The sequence below is a fragment of the Trichosporon asahii genome (assembly GCF_000293215.1).
Source record: "Trichosporon asahii var. asahii CBS 2479 unplaced genomic scaffold scaffold00051, whole genome shotgun sequence".
Lineage (NCBI taxonomy): Eukaryota > Fungi > Basidiomycota > Tremellomycetes > Trichosporonales > Trichosporonaceae > Trichosporon > Trichosporon asahii.
In genome coordinates this window covers 719,616-739,020 of record NW_014040873.1, presented here as the reverse complement: position 1 = coordinate 739,020, position 19,405 = coordinate 719,616, and the positions used below count along the sequence as shown (strand labels likewise).

Genomic DNA, 19,405 nt, shown 5'->3' with positions numbered 1-19,405 from the left:
GAACTTACTTCGCTCGATGCCGACCAGCACCATGAGGCCCTTGCCTATCGAGCTGATTGTTTGCCCCTCGACTGGCATTAGCTACAGCGAAGAACTCTTCAGCTCACCGGCAACGGAAGCGTTGAGGACGCGCTGTACGACTGCTCTCATTTTGATGACTCGGCGGATTAAACGGAAAGTCGGTCGGCACGGACACCTTATCTTGTGATCAACCTCCACTTACCTCCACCGCCGCTCAGCACCCTGCCGAGATTGCAGCCTCTGTGGCATCAAACGTTAGACACTCGCAGAATATGACATGAACTATGATAACATCGATTCTTGTCTACAGGCAACAAAGGTTACATTCAAGAAACACGCAAGGCAGGCACAACAGTCTTGCGTGGGACTCGCAGCACAGAGGACTTAAGACTGAGTGGAGGTCTGGACTTGAGCAGCGGCCAGGACTTCCTGCACTGCTGACTCCACCAGTGAGTCCATCGTGCTGGGATCCACGAGCACGAAAGTCGGAGTCTGGCGCAACATCTCACCACGCACATTCTCCAGCTCGACCTCATTAGAAGAGTTATCCCAGTTCGAACGGCCGCCTCGACGCACGCCATGCTCCACTGCCCTTTGGTGAAGGAAGGCAGGCGTTGATACCAGCGCGGCGCGGGCGAAGTGGTGGCTACCGAGACGCTCCCGCCTTGATCGGCCCCATTCCAGAGGCTGGAGAGTGCCGACGTCGGCAGGTTGAGCATGCTGTGACTGCTGCAGCTGCGGGGGATCTGCTCGGGATCGACCAGTTCCTGTGCGTTGGCCACGAAGTGACGCACGCGGCTCCTGAACCCTGGCGACAGCTTGGGTAGACTCGTGAGGTCCTCGTTCGCAGTCACAGCAGTGGCCATGCTGATGCCGTCAGACCAGAACTCCTAGAGGCAACTGGCGGCACGAGGACAAAACGTCCTGTTGACAGCGAGATCCCGCGGACGACGGGGAGGGCCGAGGTTCTTGGCTACGAGGGTATGGGCGAGGTTGGCGTGCACGTCGAGCTTGCAGTAGGCATCGAGGGTCGCCACCTTGCCGGCCATGGGTGAACCCTCGGGAACCTCAAGCAGGAACAGGGGGCCGGCGGTGTCGCACGCGCGCCAGAACTCGAAAGTGTTGGAGCTCTTGAGGCAGAACAAGCGCGAGAACTTGTTGTTGACACAGGCGAGACCAAGGAACGTCCCATCGGCTTCGTGCAGTAGGTTCAAAGCTTGAGCGGCGTCGCTGAGGGCCTGCATCGCGCGAGTGCGGCGGACAGACTCCCCAAGATGATGCTGGTAGTGGCGGGCTGTGGTGACCAGGATGCAAAGAGGTCCTTGAGAACGGTCTGCGTCCAGAAAAAGAGACTCCTTGTCGCTGTTCGGCATGCCACGCTGGCTATCCCTTGCAGGAGGTTGGGCGATGCGGAAGATGACCCGATGTCTAGGCTTCACCTCCGCATGCTTGAGCATGGACCTTGCCAAACACATGACATCGTTCTGCATCTGGTCCGTGTTGTACCGGTAGAACATGCCGGCGAGGGCAGCCAGGCGCTGCTGCCACGGATGCTCGCCCGCCAGGAAGGAAGGCGTCCAGTCCGGTTCCCCGTCGGGGCCATCGTAGAACGGGGAGGCGATGGTTTTGATGATCGTCTGAGCAGGCATGTCCGCGATCGGGAGTGGAGCTCGGGGGTGTCGACAGGTAACACGGGCAAGACAGGGAGCACTTGAGGAGAGGCAACACTGAGGATGAGTCAAACGTCAAAACAATCAATGTTGTGAGTCTTTTAGCCCATGCCTTCTGGCTGTGGCGCAGCGAATGGGGAAACACATGGGTCATGCGCAGCGAAGGCGCAGCTGGCGCCCGCGGCGTGCGCTAAAGGGGGTGACTAACCTGCGATGAGGTCACCTCGCAAGGTCGTAGCAAGAATGCAGGGTCGTACTAGTACACAATTATGAGGCTGTATGGTGAGGATGAACGAGCGAGCTTAGTCCTTCGGCTGTCCCGGTGCACGACAGCTATACGCAATGGTGAACCCGTTGCTGAAGCTGTCCTTGGCACTCATGGCGCCCGAGTAGATACCGAGAGCACACAGGGTGAGAGCTGCGCAGACGAGGAGCGCAATGGCGAGCTTTGCGTACCAATACTGCTTGAAGCCTCTCTTCCACCTTGAGAGGTCCCTCCACGAGCCAACGCGATTGCTCCACGGCTCCATGCCGGGCTCCCAGGGCCTGTCTCCCTTCATCGCGTCGCGCTGCACCCAGTGTCCCAGCAGCAGCAAAGAGGGGAAGGTGTACGTGAACTGAAGGATGCACGAAGCGCCCACGATCGTGTTCAGGTCGGTGATGTTTGGGATTGCAGAGCCAATGGCCCACGCCGCAGCCCAGTACGCAGTGACTGTCGCAGACCAGATCCACGCAGACCGCACGCTCGTGAGGCTCGGGGCCTTGAAGTAGCCTCGCAGCACGTTGCGATAGAACACCTTGCAGCCGATGTGCGAGTACAGCACAGCAATCAGCGAGATGCAGATAAGGCCGAGGATGTTGGTCACGCCCTGGAAGATGATGCTGTCCATGTTCACCGTTGGCAAGATGTTCGTGTACTGTCCTTGCCTGCTCGGTCAGTTGGCCAAACACTTGGAAACTGCAGGGTAACGTACCAACTGTACACGTAGATACCGAAGGCCATGTAGAGAGCGTAGCAGAAGAACTGGGCGCAGAACGCAGCCTTCCAGAAGTCGCGTGGGCGGCGCATCTCTGCCATAAACTCGGGGAAGATCATCGCACCGCCGTAGCTGAAAACAGCGAGCTGGAAGTCAGTTTATCGGTACTATCAACAAAGCTCACTTGCACTCCGACAACTTGTTGGTACCATCCCTTCGTGTAAGAGGGCACCCATCCGCTAAGAATCTTCGGCTCGCTGAGGTCTGCGTGTCCCGACTGATGGGGAACAGGCTTGTAAAGCCCGATACCGATCATGGTGAGACACATAACAATGATGTTGATCCACAGGTTGACGTTGACAAACCACGCAATGCCGTGCAGCGTCTTGACCTGGGAGAGAACCATGCCGAGCAGCGCAAAGAAGATGCACAGCGCAAGATAGCAGAACGTGAAGCCGATGATCTCGGCCAGCGCTTGGCCCTGCATCACGATGAGCATGCCGACGTTGAACTGTGTGTTAGCTACGATAAGCACGAGGCCAGCTTACGAGCAGCTGCAGACTCTGCAGGATGTTGAACGCGTGCCGAATGACAGGCCCGTAAGTGCGCTCGCCGAGGTCGGCATAGCACTTGACAGGATACCGCTCGCTGTCCATGGCGAGGTACATGCGCCAGAGGATCTGGCCGCTGCAAAACGCCATGATGAAGAAGCCCGTGTACACGAGCACGCCGGGTCCGTAACCGAGTTCGCGGAATGCCATCGGCGCAGTGTACCATCCCAGCACGTCGCAGCAGATCATGTAGAACACGAGCTGCCAGCTCGCAACGCGCAGGAGCAAGTACGCCGACTGTTTATCGCGCTCGGTGAAGATCGGCTGCCGCTCCTTCTCCAGCGAGGCAGAGGCTCCGCTGCGATCTCCCGAGTCAGTCGTACCCGGCAGTGAGGCGAGGAGCTCCTCCGGCTCGTCCGGCGTCGGAGCTGGTGTCGGCGTAGCAGCGGCTCGACGTTTCCGAAATGCGCGCTTCCACAGCATGGTCCATAGTCCTTCCGACTCCTCGACTAGCTCTGGTCGCTCGTGCGCGACGACAATCTTAGCTTTCTGCCCCGTGAGTCGCTTGTAGGCAATGGTCCACGGCGAATCCGGAATCGGCCGAGGGTCGTCGCGCTCCCGCTGTCGCTCACGCTCCGCGTACCACATGTACACCTCGAGCGGCATCTTGTTCAGCATGGCTGTGATGTCAGTTCATCTATAATGAAGGAGGCAGGGGAGGTGACAACGGCGGTGGCCCGTGGGGTAGCGATCGCCGCTGTTCTCCGCACCAGGGATGTACTCACGATCGTCGACGGGGTCCTCGGCAGCGACAACGCCGCGTTCGGCAGGACCGACCTCCTGAACGGCATCTTGCGGCGCCTTGCTGTCTATACTCGACATGGTGCGTTGCGTGTCGAGCAAAGAGATTGCACAACGTCAAGACGCTCTTCTGCATGCGATCATCGTTTCGGTCCAAAACGGCAGGCGTAACTGTGATACGGAAGGACCCAGGTTTGGAACGCCCAGCCGCCCGGACCGCCAGGTGTTCAAGGTCGCTTTGGAGTATGGAACCAGGACCTGGTCACAGGGCATTCCCCGCGACGCCACCAGCTGTGGCCGCTGGGCCCTAGTCGCCAGCTTTGCTGGAGTGGGCTGGACTGGTCGGGCTGGCGGCATGGTGGGTCGAGGTAGTATCCACTTCCGATGCTAATCTACTAGTGTGAGCTTGTTGCCAGATCTCGACTTGCACTATGGCCGCGGGTAAACGAATGCCTTTGCAGCTTTTGCAGCTTTGCAGCAAGCCGCAGCGGACCAGATCCCTGTGAACCGGGGGGATCACCGAGGCAACAGCACATGGTCTGTGACGTACCTACTCTGGCTGGTCCTCGGGAACGCTGGGATCTCGCTCGCTTTGCCGAAAGCTCCCTTGCAGAAGAAGCTTTTGTTTACGGCACGAAAGCGAGTGGCCGGATGGGTCGTTTCCAACCTCGTATGTTATCTTGCCATTCGCACATCTGGAGACCCATTAACGTGCCTTCCTCCTGCCTCCAGTGGATTGATCGGCGGCCTTCTCGCTGGAGTTGACTTGATTCTATCAAGCAGTGCTCTTCATCTTCCATAGACTATCGCAGCCTAGCGAGATGGTTGTGTTCAGGAAAGAAGGGACGTCGAAATTACAGTTCAGCAGTCGTAGTTGGCCGGTCGGGTTGTCACCCGTCAAACACCGGATGCCGCGACGCCGTTCATTGCAGGTAAAGGATCCAGCGAAGGTTCAATTGTCCCTGCGCTCAGTCCGATCGCCGCAGTGCGCGGGACACAGACCCTGCGGTGCATACCGAGCACATGTCCAAGGGTGACGAGCAAGAAGCTTCTCGAGGTACTGCGGTCAGAGCTCAGAGCCCACTTCTTAGCTCGTTATCTCTGGAAACGGCGGGCATCGATAGTGAGACCGCGCGCGGAGTTCGCCTGCTCTCCGGTCTCCATCAACACGTGGGGTGGCGACGGGATCAATCCTGAGTAGGCTCATTACAAATCCCCTTGGACGAGCAGGCTAATAGCATTCCTAATGCCAGGCTACTCGCACGTGACCATCCACAATCGCAACGCCAAGCGCCTTCCTCCGGCAACGAGCTGTGACGACGAGGACGAGAGCAAAGTCGCCTGCAAGTCGCCTGACCGACACTTCATTGACCAAAACCATGCCGACAGAACTCGTCACGCCGGATATCTTCCTGGCGCGCCTGACGCAGGCTTTCGAGAAGCCGGATGCGGGAGCCGTGTGGCTCACGGCGAAGCGGTGTAAGTCTCCTGACGCGACAGCGGCGAGCAGCGAAGGACACGCGATCGGCAATGACTCGAGCAGGCGATGACGCGACAGCTGGCATCTCAGGAGGAAGGCTAGTAGAGGATCGGCCTGAAGCTTAGGATCACCTATCACAGGTTGGATCTGCAAGGGAGCTTGACCGACAGAGCCGACTTGCAGAGGTAGTCGACCGTCGGCGAGGTCTCCTCCTCTGTCATGTCTTCCTTTCGAAGCCGCAACCTCCCCCGAGATCTTCCCCTGGCCCTTTCCGCGTCCGCCTGATTCTCGGGCTTTGTCTTCTTCCTTCCGCTTGCCGCTTTTCGATCGCAACTGCTGGGTGTGCCACATCGTGCCAGCTGACATCAGACACGTACGATGGCGCGGACGCGGCGATGTCGGGTGACGAGGACGAGCACGATGTGCTCCTGCGCGCAGCGCAGGGCGAGGACAAGTTCAGCACGAGGGTGAGTTGCATCGATGCTCGCAGTCGGGCATCAGTGGTAGCAAGTTTGCCTCGCCTTGCTCCTCATCGTCTTTCGATCTAACGTTCTCCAATGAACTTCTTCCACCAGCCTCCGCGCTTGCCGACCTGGCATCCGACTTGCCTGCTATGGCCTGCCGAAGCTGCTCTAGGAGCCAGGGACAGTCCCCTGATGCCCTATGCTGTCCCAGCTGTGTCGGGATGCACGTGAGCTAACTCGCAGATCGAACCCGCCCAGCTCCCCCTCTTCCACCAGACCTACGGCGCGCTCCTCAAGGCCCAGATGGGCGGCAAGATGCGCAAGCGTGACAAGAAGCGCGAGCGCGCGCGCGCCGACGCCCAGGCCAAGCGGCGGAAGGAGCTGTATGTCGACGTCGCCGTCACGGGCGCGAAGCGCGGCGCGGGCCGCCGCCAGAGGCAACGCAAGGTTGCGGCGCAGGCGAAGAAGGAGAAGCAGAGGGAGGAGATTGAGCTCAGGGAGGAGAGGAGGAAGGCCGAGGCGCGCGACTAGATACCCCGGGGTCATGTATATTGTGCACACGTTAGCCGTATTGGAGTGCTGAATGGCCAAGAGCGGCGGTGAGTGCAGGTTGGATGTGCAGCATGAGTCTCTTGTATTGTGCATATTCGGCCTAGACGGACAGCGTACAACGGAAAAAGCATGAAGCATTGGACAACAAGAAATGTGAAGTGGTGTTTGGGGGGAAGCGTTCTGGTTCTGTCGTTTGGGGCTCGTTGACACTGGGGAAGTGTGGAGTGCGAGGGGATTGTGGGCAGGATTGGAAAGTGCAGGGTGATGGATGGTGTTGCTGGACTGGAATCGAATGCTGGGGATGGATAGATTTGATGTTTGCTGGGGTTGGAGTACACTACTACTCTCTCTTCTCTTCTTCTTCGGAAATCACGCTCGCTCAACTCGTGCGCTGACCTGCGCCGTCACTGGGGGAACACCCGAGCGCGCCGCTTCCATCTTCTTCCGCAGGCCATCAAGGCGGTCACTGATGGAGCCGATGAGGCGCTCGTAAAGGATACGTTCCTCTTCGCGCACCGAGACGCCCTCGTACATGGCGTCATCGAGAAGCGTGCCAAGGAGCCACATGGCCGTATCGTAACCCTCCTCGGCGACGGCGAGGTCACCCATGAGCTCGGCCTGCGCTGACTGTCGCGAGATGTCGCGCGCTCGCACGTGCACGAGCTTGTCGACGTCAGGTAACTGCTCAGCGCATCGAGCCTTTGCCCACTCGGCCTTCTCGTACACCTCATTGAAGCGCGCGCGGAACCACTGGACCACTGAATGTCAGCAAAGGAATCCAACAGCATGCATGTACTCACTTTCGTTGAGCTCTGAGCTCGTCTGGTATTCGACGTTGCGAAGTTTGCGCGCATCCCAGTACTTCTTGAACCGCTCATGCCCTGCGCAAATGAAGGCGAGAGATTTGAAGTACAGAGCACACGCGTCTGATGCCGCCTCTTCAGCCTGACGCAAGACGAGTAAATCGCTGTTCGTCGAAGAAGACGAGGACTTGCGACGCCCGACGGGCGGGATGCTGAACGGCGGAGGTGCAGAGCCAGGAGGGGTGTTTGGCGCCGGTGTCAGCGTCGCCGACACAGACGGCACAGACTGCCGCCCGACCTGCATCTGCAGAAGTCGCGAGTCGGCTAGGTCGAACAACACGAATGCCTTGCGTGCCGTGTCCTCGAGCAAGTCGAGCACATCGCTTTCCTGGGGATCGATCTCACCGGAGCGCTCAACTTGCGGCCACCGCCGGACTGAGGTGCCAGTCGCAAGAGCGATGGCGTTGACGGCTGTGTTGGCAGAAGAGTTCAGCAGCTTCACGGCCGTATTCGTCAGCACACGCGCAAGCGCATTGCTAGGCGACGACGACGGCGTAACATGCCGCTCCGGCGAGATGCCATACGCGCCTGGGGGCGGGAACACTGGTGGCGTTGTAGGGAGTGACGGCTGGCGCGGTCGTGACAGTGCACCACGCACGGCGGGAACGGCGAACGGCGGCGTTGTACCCATTGCGAACGGAGGCGAATACGAGGCACCTGTTTGGCCGCCGTAGCTCGCCTGTGGCGAGGGCGGACTGCCGCTTGACGGCTTGAAAGATGATACAGGTCGTGCGACAATGCTGTTTCGCTTGGCCGCCGAGGGACGAACCAACGTGCCACCCGATGACGGGCGACGCGATACCTTCTGCTGCAGTTCTGGGCAAGTCAGTAAAGCACGGGTCGCTGGCCGCTTACCGTCTGCAAGCTCGTTGATCTCCACGGTCCGCTTCTCTACAACGACGTACTCCTTCGAGTCACTAGCTCCAAGCGCACTTTCGTCCTTGCCCGTCGAGGTGATCGGGGGAGTCGCCGCAAGTGGCGAACCCCCAATAGCTCGAGCAGCGTAGATAGGGGCAGCGGCAATAGGCGTGACGGGTGACGCATCGTCACCACTGCTGGCGGCACGCTCAAGACGCGAATGAACCCTGCTCGGAATACTCCGAGTGTCCGTCTTCGACGAGTTCATGTGCGTCGGCGACTGGCCAGAAGGCTCAAGCTCTGGTTCCGCCGGTTCGTCACCGACGTAGTACTTGGGCTCTGAGCGCCTTGTTGGCGCTGGTCGGGATGCCCGGGGAACAGGAGTTGGCGCGTTGGACGGGTGTGGTGTTTCGGCCAGAGCGACGCGAGAGCCTTGGCGCTTGGGAATGGAGCCCGCTGTGGCTGGCACAGGCGTAGGAGTGGGTGATGTTCGCGGAGATGGCGCCGCGGGCGCAACAGAATGTGTCGATGACCTCCTGCCCTCAGACGCGTGTTGTGACGCCAGGCCGCTCATAAACTGATCGCCAGCCGACGAGCTGTCTGTCGAGACCTCGATGCTCGTGCTAACGTCTCCAACGGATTCGGTCATGTAGCCTTCCCAGACGCCCGAAGCGAAGAATGCGTCGAAACCCATGCGCTCGGCCGGACGCTGCTTCAGCAGACCACGGATCAACTCCTTCAGGTCTGAGGAGACACGCGTGATGCGCGGAGGTGCAGATCCGTCCGCGGTGGGAGCCTGTTGCCGCGAGGACTCATCCGGGAATTTGATCCTGTCGTCTCCCTTCTCGATCCTTCGCAGCAGCTCGACGTGGTTCGGGGCGCGGAATGGTGACTTGCCGACGCACATCTCGTACAGAACTGCGCCGACGGACCACAGATCAGCCTTCGCGTCATACTTCTCGTAGCGGAGGATTTCGGGCGCCATGTATAGCGGAGAGCCGCACAAAGTCTCAGCCATCGCCGCAGCCGGCAGAATCCTGGCAAATCCGAAGTCGGCAACCTTGAGAATGGGTATTCCTAGCGGGTGCCCCTCAGCAACCTCCGTTGCGGTAGCCGGCTGCAAGAGCAGATTCTGAGCCGCGTCAGCAAGAAAGGAAATCCTTCATTCTCACCTGAGGCTTGATGTCGCGATGGATGAGATCCTGCGAACGAAGGAAACGGACAGCCTGCGCTGATTATGTCAGCCTGATTCGGAGGTTGTGAGCAACTCACCAAGCTGGCCTAAGAAGCATCGGGTGACGCGCTCATCGAGGCCACCGGTCTCTGGATGCGGCCAGAACACCTTGCCCTCGGTTCTTGACGCCACCATGTTCGACTCGTATACCCGAGGGATGAAATCGAGGGTGTCGATCCGCCCTCGGTACCGAAGGTAGAAGCTAAGGTCGGCGCCGGAGCAGTACTCCATCACGAGGTAGATGTGCGAGTCATTCTTCTGCAGTACGTGTCAGCTCTGCATGCGCTGATGGGGAATGCTGGTGGAAAGACGGTCGATCATGTCATCAAAGTGGATAAGCAGAAGCACGGATCCGATCTGCGCCGCCAATCGTGAATCGTGCGCATGGCGAGCGAGAGCGACAAACAAAGAAGCAGCGCAAGGAGCTATTGAGGCAGAACCGGAAAACTCACAAAGCAGTCGATGAGAGCTACGATATTGCGATTACTAATGACCTTGAGGATGTTGATCTCGCTCTCGAGGTTGTCAAGCAGCTTGCTCGTCAACTTCTGCCTTGACACGGCCTTGATAGCGACGGGGGTCTTGGACTTCTGTTGATTTGCATCAGCTCACCGATCATTTTGATCACGCAGGCGCGAGAGGCCAAAGCGTGACTGAGACACTCACCGAACGATGTCCTTTGTAGACGGTAGCGAAGGAGCCTCTTCCGATCTCAGCACCGACGACATAGTTGCCTACGCGTTCGCGATGCTCCTGATGCCGGTGACCTCCTCCTTTGTCCTTGCGAGCGTTGGACCCAGCTTCCGTCATCGCTAGTAAGGAGAAAGGGGCACTGGGTCTCTGTGAGGACTGGGGCGGGGGGCTGGGCGGATCGCGTCGAAAGAGACGTGTACGCGAATTGCCGCGCGCGGTTGATGACTGATGCGTCGGATTAAAACACGGTCGCAATGTGGCCCTTGGGTCACGAATGATGAGGGGAGGGGGACATTCAGTTGCGCGAGTCGATGTCGGGTTAAGAGGCGTGGACAGCGAGAGGAAGACGGCGGCGACTGTTGGTGTTGAAAAGGAGGTACCGGAGAGTGAGGAATCAAGATGCCGTGATAGATACACGGTATAAGAGCTGGAGAATCCGGTGCTTCCGGTGCTGTGTAATCGCGTGCGCGCGTGCGGTGTCGAGTGTGTTTAGAGTGGAAGAAAAGAGGAACGGGGAGCTAAGGCGGCGGCGAGTGAGTGAGTCGAGTGCGCCTAGGCGTCGCGGTGAGCACTCAAAGTGAAGGGGGCGGTGGCGATATAGGGTTCGGCTGAGGCCGGATTGAGGTTACCGATCGCGTGTTGATTGGGATTGATACGACGGGTTCGTATGCACCTGGCGGCCCTAGTCTGACAGGTTCGGCGTTGCAACGGAGGGTGCTTGATGCTGCGGGATGCAGGGACCGTATGCAGCAGCCTGGTCGACGTGGTTGATGGGGTGCGTGGTGTGTGGTGACGCGTGTGGTGGGTGAGTGGGAGTGGATGAGGGACTCGGGTCGTTCAGTGGAGGGGCGGACTACTGATAACAGGGCGGGGCTGGGGAAAGGGTGATGGTGTGACCGTGTAGGTACTACTGTGCGGAGATCACGGTGATGAGACGACCTGCGTCTTGCGCCCCTTGGTTGATGGGTGAGTCTGATGCACGGCGGGTGTGCGGGCCGTTGAAGGGGATGAGAGAGACAACAAGAAAGGAGGAAGGTAACAGACGAGCAAGGCAGAGAGGTATCGGGTAGCGATGTCGCTTGGGCAAGTGGGTGTGGTACGGGGTGCGGCACGGTGGGGTGGAGGGATAATGATGATATGGGTGATCGATATGCACACCAGGGGCAGATATGATGCACGATGATGGGGTCGTCACGCCTTACGCCTGAGCTCCCCCTAGGCCTGGGAGCAACAGTGCGCTATGGGAGCTCTGGACCCTGCGATTAGACTCTGTAGCATGGTGCTAGTCTCTCTTCGCAGTCCATAGCCGTCCCGCCGGCACATTGTTAATCCCCAACTGACTCGATACTGACTCCAGAGATAAACATCCGTCCGTGTCCCTTCCCTCTATCCGTCTGTCGCCTCCATCGTCCCGTCCCCCTCGTTCGGCCCTCACAATCTCGCGCCATAACCTACAACCTGTGCGTCGATACGGGTGACTGTGCTACTCCGTCTAACGCGTCTGCGGCCTCCAATGGTGACCCCCCTTACCACTCAACGTGGGGTGCTGCGACTGCGGACGAAACGTGCAAACACCGACTGATCGTCGTCACTGTTGAGGGCTGAGCACGCAGTGGAAGCGCCAAGTAGCGCCTAGCGCCTTGTCGTGTCAGCTCGTGTCAGCTCGTGTCATCTCGTGTCAGCGTCACACGTTGTTCGTGTGCCCAAGGCCCTGCGTGCCAGATCTGGGTGCACATCTGGTGCGCAGCGCATCCGCAACGGCTATGCATGACTCAGTCTTACTTGGGTTCGAGTGACGTCTTGCGTGCAGGAGAGGTTTGGGACCGGACGAGACATGGGCGGGCACACGGGGATACGGACGGGGATGGGGATGTGGGCTGCTGTCTACAGGCTCTGCGCTCGCGCGGTCTGTCTTGCGTAGCAGGTGGTGCATCGATCCTCCGGCCCACCGAGAACAGAAAGCGCCATTGCAGGAGCAGGTGCCGTGGCTAGTTGTGGCTCAATTCTGTGTCGGTCGGCGGGGCGCACGCAGGCGATACGGAGCGGGCGGGCTCTCTTCTGCCCGCCGTATGAATTGCGTCTACTCAGTCTTGCATACGTGCTTGAGCTTGACTCCACGATCGACTCATCGCATGCATATGCGAGTCTACCATGAATGTGAAGCGCGTGTACGCTTGCTCCATCACCTTTCTCAACGGCACCTAATGCGTATCGGCCGAGAGCACATCGGGGGAACACGAGGGATCAAAGGAAGCGATATGCGATCGCACCCCTCGGTGGGTTCTGGACCACCTCCACCCCCAACGCCCAGCTCGAAAGTGCATCCGCGATGAGGTGATACGGTCGCGTGCTAGTGTCCCCAAGCGCCCATGCGATATCTTCCGCTGCTGTCGCGACCAGGCTGCAGTTCTCACACGCTCGGCTACCATCAACACCTCGCTTCACTGTGCCCACCCTGTCCGAAGCGACAGTTCACAACCCTCCTCACCGCTTCCCACTCTCAGCTCGCCGCATGCGCAGCAACGTGCACTACTGATGCCTCCGTTCCGAATCCGTCTAGGGAGCTTGCCTGTGGCGGTATGAGGCGGCAGACCACTGCGGCGGAGTCACGGGGCCCTCAGCCCTTGCCGCCGGCCTGAACAGCATGCCACCCTCAGTGCAGACCAACGCCAAGCGAGTAGGCTGCAGGTGGGGCTGTGGAATTCCACTGCAGGCCGAGATCCCCAACGGTGCGGCGGCATGGAGACAAACCGCATCATGCATGAGCGCATGATGCCATGACGCCGTAGCCTCAGACACAGACGCAAGCAGATCGGCTGGAGCGCTATCAGTCGGCTTAACCGGTATCGGCCACCATCGCGCCCCATCTCGCCACTCTCACCACTGATCCCACTGACCAAGTCAGAGTCACCAGACCAAAGCGCGCCGCTCAGTGGCATCTATGACGTATTGCTTTCGTAATAGCATCAACAACAACAGATAGCACCGATCCTGTCAGCTGCCCGCTCTAGGCTGCCTAGTCAGCAGATCATTTACATTACTGAATGCAAGTCAGCCGGTAAATTGCTCGATGCTCGAAGAAGCAGGCAGCAGGCTGGACACCTGCCGAGAAGGAGCGCGGACAGCACGTGCTCGAGTGCCTGTTTGTGGAAGAGGCACACAGTGACTGCGACACCGTGTACAGAGGAGTAGCAGGGGTGTCACCGTCACTCCCATCTGACTACCGTCAAGCCGTGCATGCCCACTTGATGGATGACTCCAACAAACTCGCTTCATTCCGCTCGACCTGACTCCAATCATGCTTGTTACGGGAGAGATTGTACGTTCCAGATTCCAGAACGACGACAACGCTCCATCCTCTCCCTAAAGCATGTTTCGCAACTGAAAGGCTGGTAAATGCGAACCTGGTCCAGCCAGATTCCCGGGAGCGGCTCGCCCTGTCCTGCCCTTTGCAGCCCTGTGCACCCTAAACTCGCTGCTGTAAGAAGAGTGTAAGGTTCGAGGCGCTCCTACTCGCATGGCAGCTTGCATGCCCAACTGACAGCGTAACTCTGTTCGCACCTCAAATTTAGCCCAGGACTGCCTCCAGGACATCAGTGAGGGGAACAAGAGCTTCACAGCGGATGACGGTTGCCGTTCGCGCCGCCGACGATTGTCCTGCGACCGACCCCCTCCCGCAAAACCATGCGATGTAGACTGTTAACAGTTGTGCCGAGAGTTTACAGTAGAAATCAAGGAACCAGGCCCCCTGCCCTCCCCTGTGCTGAAGGGACAGCGCGGCAGCGTCCAGGCCAAGGTTTATGCATCAACATACGCATCCTCGTTCTATGGAGCTTGCGTGTTCTGGTGACTACGGCGGCCCACGATAAGGTCTGGCCCACTGCAGCGCAGCGCCGCCGCAGCCAAGCTAGAGTATCCATGCATGAAAAGCCACAGCCACCGCCCAGTGCACAGTCCAGCAGTTCTGATAGTGTAACGGAGGTTGTTCGTGGGTGCAAGGTCAACCGCAAAACATGAAAAGCCAGGCACCGAGTACCCTCACCCAAGAGCCCAAGCACACGCGCCCGGCCAATTGTTGTTGTCTCTTCCTTCTGCGCCAGAACAAAGCCGCAATAACCTCGTCCCGCACACCCCGCTGCCCGCTACCCCTCTCACCCTCTCACCCTCCCACGCCCTTCATTCTCGACCCCGCCTCCCCCGGTACACCCCGGCGCACGGTAGTTCCTGTTCCTATCTGCGCCGTTAGCGCAAGGCCGCCGCCGAGCTGCAGGCAGACGCAGTGTTTCACCTTGCCCAGCCGACCAGCCAGCCAACAGCAAACCGACGCCAGAGTCGCACGCCAGCCAGCATGACGGTTCAGAGATCGCACAACCGCTCAACGAGTGTGTCGTCGCTCGCCTCTGTCGCCAGCTTCAAGACTGCACACTCTGCCTCTCCAGCGTCGGAGCACATCGATCTCCCCTACGACCGACCCGTCGACCCAGCCGACAACCCCAGTCTCGACCACACGGCAGAGGACGAGATGCTCCTCACCCCCGTATCCTCTGGCGGCTCCGGGCCGCCATCACCACCGCAACCGCAGGCGCAGACGGCGCTCGTCGCAGCGATGCAGACTCCGCTGCCGCCCACGCCGCCGCCGAGACGCCGCACCCTGCTGCTTGGCAAGGGTCATCCGCGGCGGGAACCATCGGCGCAAGAATCCAAGCCGCCCTCCTCGCTTCCGAGCCACACCGAGACCCCAGAGACCGAGAGCGCCGGCCGTTCCCAAGCTTTCTCTGAGAACGGTCAGCCGGCGTCGCCCCGCTCGCTCGCATCCCGGCTCTCCCTTGCGAGCCTGGGAGAACAGCAGCAGTCGCCTACCTCCTACGAGTCCCACGCCTCCCGCCTTTCCCACCCGCCGTCTCAGCCTCACTCCGCTCCGGTTCCGGCACAGCGAGAACTGCCTCCAACGATGACCGAAGAGAAACAAGGGGCGCAGGACCAGGAACAGGCGCAGGCGCAAGAGCAGGCGCGCTGGTCGCGCCCGCCCCGGAGCCAGGCCCGCAAGGTTAGCAAGACGATGCAGCTCGCGCGGGAGGAGCCGACCACCGCCCCTCTCCGTCCAGGTAGCTCCGCTAGCGTCGCGAGCGCCGCAAGCAGCACAAACGGGCGCGCAGGCTCGCCAACCTCTCCCGTTCACTTGGGACGGCAGCCGCGATACTCCGACTCGGCGCAGAGCCACGCCATTCCGCAGACGCCGCCGACGCACACCCGATCATCGAGCAGTGCGCGGAGCGATTACCCCTCCTTCGAGGAGCAGGACGATGCCTGGGCCGCACACGTGAAGGCGCAGCTGCTGCGACTATTCCCCGACCTGGGCGCGACGCTGCCCGACCGCTCAGTACCGAATTCGGGGCTGCGTGACGAGCTGAGTGCACTGCGCAGCGAGATCGGCGCCCTGCGCGGCGTCGTCGGCCAGCTCCGCGACGAGCGAGTGGGCGGAACACCCCCGCTGGCGACGAAGCAGTCGCAGAGGGCGAACTCTGTCCCCGTCTCTGGTGCCGAGCGCGATGTGGGCCCGGCCAAGTCCCGCTCCCTCGCCATCGACACATCCTTCACCACAGCCACGGGCGGCTCGGACGCCGACGAGAGCGTGTACTCGGAAGAAGAGCCGCCGCGCCGCAGAGCACCCATGCCCCCCCGCGAGCGGCTGAGCATGTACCATCCCTCGCCGCAGGAGCCGGAGATGAACTCGGCGGGGCTGACCATCTTCGCGACCGACTCGGATGCGCGGATCACCCTCCCGCCCTCGGCTATCAGCCTCATGCTCGACGTCGTGCGCACAGTCGACATGCGCACGAACGGCGTCCGCAGCGACGCGGACATCTTCTCCGAGGAGAATCTCGCCAACCTCGCCATCTCGCAGGTCATGAACTAGGACACTTGGTTGCAAATGGGGGGAAGGCCTTACACTGCCACCCCGACTGTCTACGCATTCTGTCTGTACCCATCTCTGTACACTTATCTACACTACATCGTTTGCCCAAATGTATAATGCTTGCATCTGCCCTTCTACCCGTTCCGGACCAGCTCGAAGATACCCTTGACCTTCCCCCCGATGCCGCCGAAACCCAGTCCAACGAGCCCGTGGAGGAATCCCCACGCCTTGTCCTCGTTCTTGATGGGATAGTCGAGTGCCGGCGGAATCGACGTGCGCACCTTGAACACCGTGTCCTGAATCAGCGCCTTGGGGTTGCAGAGCGAGCGCAGCCCCTCTGGGCCGGCGAAGCGCGAGTGGCCCGAGGCCTTGACGCCGCCAAAAGGCATCGACTGGTTGAGGTAGAACACGCCAAAGCTGGCATCAGCCTCTCGTCAGCGGGGTACACTCACTCGTTGATGGAGACCATGCCGCACTCGAGTCCGCGCGCGACACGGACGCACTCGGCGCGCTTGCCGCCGTACACGCCTGCGCCGAGGCCGAAACGCTGCTTCTTCAGCCAGGCTACCGCCTCCTCCACACTGTCGTACGGCACCACCGTCATCACGGGCGCGAAGAGCTCCTCGGTCGCGAGCGCCATGTCCATGCGCACGTCCGAGATGAGCGTCGGCGTGAAGTACGCGCCCTCCGGCCTGTCAGGGAGCACGGCCCGCTCGCCGCCACAGTGCAGCGTCGCGCCCTGCTTGACCGCTTCCGCGATGAGCTTCTCGAGTCGCGCGATCGGAGCGTGCGAGATCAGGGAGCCTACATCCTTCCCCAGCCTGAGAGCGCGCACGCGGGGGAGGAGGAGGTCGATGAACTCCTGCTGTCGCGAGCGGGGGACCTGGTCGTCAGCTAGCCCAGAAGAGATGGAAACTTGCCATGAAGAGCTCGATGCCGATGCAGTTCTGGCCGGCGGACTGGAACGCGCCCCGCATCCACGTGCTCTGGAAGAAGTTCATGTCGGCGTCGGGCATGATGAAGGCGGGATCCTTACCGCCGAGCTCGATGCAGGTCGGGGTCAGATTCTGCGCGGCCGCCTTGGCGACGAGCTTGCCGACGGGCTCGCTGCCGATGAACGTGATGTGGCGGACGTCGGGGTTTGTCGTGATGCACTTCTCGGCGAGGCCGGGGAGGCAGATCGCCAGCTGAACAAGTTCTGGGTCGAAGCCTGTTGCGGACAGACAGGCGCGCACTGCGCCGATGAACCAACGCGAGCTCCAGGCGACTTGTTCCGAGCCCTTGACGACGATGGCGTTCCCGCTGAAGATGGCGGCGAGGATCGGGCCGAGAGCGTTGTGGAACGAGTAGTTCCAGCTGACGAGCGCGGCGACGAGACCGAGAGGCTCGTACACAACCTCGCTGTTCTTGTGCGCCAGGAGTAAAGTGCGTTTCCGCTTCGAAGGAGCGAGAGCCGCCTCGCCGTCCGAGATGAGCCAGTCGATCTTCGCCAGTGTCGTCAGGATCTCGCCAAAAACGGCATCGACCCGCGTCTTGCCCGTGTCCCGCACCGCGACGGCGACAATGTCGCTCATGTGCGCCAGGATCCATGCCTTCAGCGATGTCAGGAAGCGACGTCGCTGCGCAAATGAGCTCGCGGCCAGCGAGGGCTGAGCGGCCCATGCCTTCTGCAGGCGAGCGAGGATCTCAGCTTCGTTCTCGAGGCGAATGGTTTCGATGTGCGAGCCAGTCGACGGGTCGTAGCAGGTGAGATATTGTGCCTTCGTGTCCGCGCCGGCGGGGAGGAGCGAGGCATCGCGCTCGTGCGCGAACAGGTCCGGGTTCTGGATAACCTTGCCCTTCCACTCAGGCGACGCTTCCTGGACTGTCAGCTAGCGCCGAGATCCCAAGCTCACGGGAGGCACCGGCCAGTTGAATTTGACGGCGGTCCGGCTGGTAGTCCAGTTCTTCAGCCAGGCGAGGAAGACAGGCAACTTGGCAATGAGGACGATCACGACGACGGCGACCTTCCACGGCGGCATGGTAGTGATCTGCTCCCATACCGCGGTCGGGTGCAGCTGCCGCTGGATGCAGTCCAGACGCTGCGTGATGCCGCAGTCCTTGCCCAAGATCGAGGACAGAGGGCAGGACATTTCGCTTGCCGGCTTGCTGTTGAATTGTTGATCGAGGAAGGAGACGAGGAAGACCGAAATGTTCGCGAGGAAGGCACCTCCACCGGCTCCTGACATCTTACGACGCGTTGCGCGCCAGCCCGCCCGGATCATCCTCGGCGAATCACCATCAGGTCACGGACCCCTAGCATTCTGCGACTCCAACGGCTCACATTGCATCTATATGACGTGCTTATGGTTATGCATGTAATATCTGGCTGCAGACTGGGTTCTGCTGCGTCTACTGTCCGGCGACAAAGTCCTTGAACTTGCTCGAGTCGAGGATCTCGCCCTCGACGAGACGGCCGGTCTCGGTACCCTGTGCTGTCAGATGAAAACGAAGAGACGTTTGTATCTGCACTCACGTCCGTGTATCGGATAATGGTCGGGACAGAGTTGACGTTGAAGTCAACACGCGCGCCGTTGTTCTTGTCGCGCCACCTGCGAGTGAGCTAGGTTCCTCGATCAAGAGAAAGCTCACTGATCACGGGAGCCGACCCAGTAGATGGCGGCCTCTGATACGTCAGCTCAGGTAGCCAGTTGATGAGCTCTCTCCTCTTCGTAGCCTAAGCAAGAATGCTCGGTCGTCATGCGCCATATACGTACTCGGCTTGTCCTCGGCGTCGAAAGCGTTCTTGACAACGTCCTCCACGTCTCGGCAGTCCTGGGATCAGTTGAGCACGACTCTGGGCGCAGGTGCTACACTTACAGGGCACCACATCTGTCCGTTCTCGACGTTGCTGTAAAACACGAGGAAGGTGTTGGCCGGGGCGGACGTGCTGTTCAGCGCGTTGACGGCACGGGGGTTGCGGACGTCAGTATGAGCACAGGATCAACAAAGTGAGAGTTGTGGGCTGTCCACGAGTAGCTTGACGGAGACGTCAGCAGATCAGCAATACGCACTTGGCTTCGAGCAGAGGCATGGCGACGTAGAGGCTGGAATGATGAGCAACAACATCAGAGTTCGTCAGTAAGCCGCTGAAGTCGCCAACCGGAGTTGACCGCACGGTGAGCGGACAGATGTCAAAGTCCGCTCCACCACTTAGCCCTGTCGCCGTCATGACGAAATGTTTATCTGCGCTGATTACCTTCATCTCATCCTCTTCGAAAGCAGCAGCATCAACTAGTCGTCGAAACTCCTTTGTCAGCGAATACCGATTGGCCACGTACCTGG

At 60.2% G+C, this 19,405-nt stretch overlaps 7 protein-coding genes across 7 annotated transcripts; 2 read left to right on the top strand and 5 right to left on the bottom strand.

Annotated features, from left to right (window-relative positions):
- Positions 1-405: 405 nt before the first annotated feature.
- A1Q1_02659 (uncharacterized protein) lies at positions 406-1,670 on the bottom strand (the record flags this gene model as incomplete). The annotated part of the gene is made up of 3 exons (XM_014323920.1): positions 406-756; positions 816-888; positions 943-1,670. The coding sequence occupies 3 exons, from the start codon at positions 1,668-1,670 to the stop codon at positions 406-408; spliced, it is 1,152 nt and encodes a 383-aa protein (XP_014179395.1).
- A 323-nt stretch (positions 1,671-1,993) lies between these two features.
- On the bottom strand, positions 1,994-4,101 carry A1Q1_02658 (uncharacterized protein; the record flags this gene model as incomplete). The annotated part of the gene is made up of 5 exons (XM_014323919.1): positions 1,994-2,618; positions 2,666-2,814; positions 2,865-3,149; positions 3,217-3,899; positions 4,005-4,101. 5 exons carry the CDS (start codon positions 4,099-4,101, stop codon positions 1,994-1,996), a joined length of 1,839 nt encoding a protein of 612 aa, XP_014179394.1.
- A 1,298-nt stretch (positions 4,102-5,399) lies between these two features.
- On the top strand, positions 5,400-6,495 carry A1Q1_02657 (uncharacterized protein; the record flags this gene model as incomplete). The annotated part of the gene is made up of 3 exons (XM_014323918.1): positions 5,400-5,499; positions 5,870-5,967; positions 6,208-6,495. 3 exons carry the CDS (start codon positions 5,400-5,402, stop codon positions 6,493-6,495), a joined length of 486 nt encoding a protein of 161 aa, XP_014179393.1.
- A 390-nt stretch (positions 6,496-6,885) lies between these two features.
- Positions 6,886-10,281, bottom strand: A1Q1_02656 (uncharacterized protein; the record flags this gene model as incomplete). The annotated part of the gene is made up of 6 exons (XM_014323917.1): positions 6,886-7,274; positions 7,317-9,354; positions 9,410-9,468; positions 9,510-9,729; positions 9,924-10,061; positions 10,138-10,281. 6 exons carry the CDS (start codon positions 10,279-10,281, stop codon positions 6,886-6,888), a joined length of 2,988 nt encoding a protein of 995 aa, XP_014179392.1.
- Positions 10,282-14,512: 4,231 nt separating this feature from the next.
- Positions 14,513-16,081, top strand: A1Q1_02655 (uncharacterized protein; the record flags this gene model as incomplete). The annotated part of the gene is made up of 1 exon (XM_014323916.1): positions 14,513-16,081. One exon carries the CDS (start codon positions 14,513-14,515, stop codon positions 16,079-16,081), a length of 1,569 nt encoding a protein of 522 aa, XP_014179391.1.
- A 134-nt stretch (positions 16,082-16,215) lies between these two features.
- On the bottom strand, positions 16,216-18,213 carry A1Q1_02654 (meiotic recombination-related protein; the record flags this gene model as incomplete). Its single annotated transcript, XM_014323915.1, has 4 exons — positions 16,216-16,498; positions 16,585-16,996; positions 17,118-17,940; positions 17,986-18,213. The coding sequence occupies 4 exons, from the start codon at positions 18,211-18,213 to the stop codon at positions 16,216-16,218; spliced, it is 1,746 nt and encodes a 581-aa protein (XP_014179390.1).
- A 259-nt stretch (positions 18,214-18,472) lies between these two features.
- Positions 18,473-19,292, bottom strand: A1Q1_02653 (uncharacterized protein; the record flags this gene model as incomplete). The annotated part of the gene is made up of 6 exons (XM_014323914.1): positions 18,473-18,550; positions 18,597-18,672; positions 18,713-18,746; positions 18,838-18,895; positions 18,941-19,010; positions 19,135-19,292. 6 exons carry the CDS (start codon positions 19,290-19,292, stop codon positions 18,473-18,475), a joined length of 474 nt encoding a protein of 157 aa, XP_014179389.1.
- Positions 19,293-19,405: the final 113 nt, after the last annotated feature.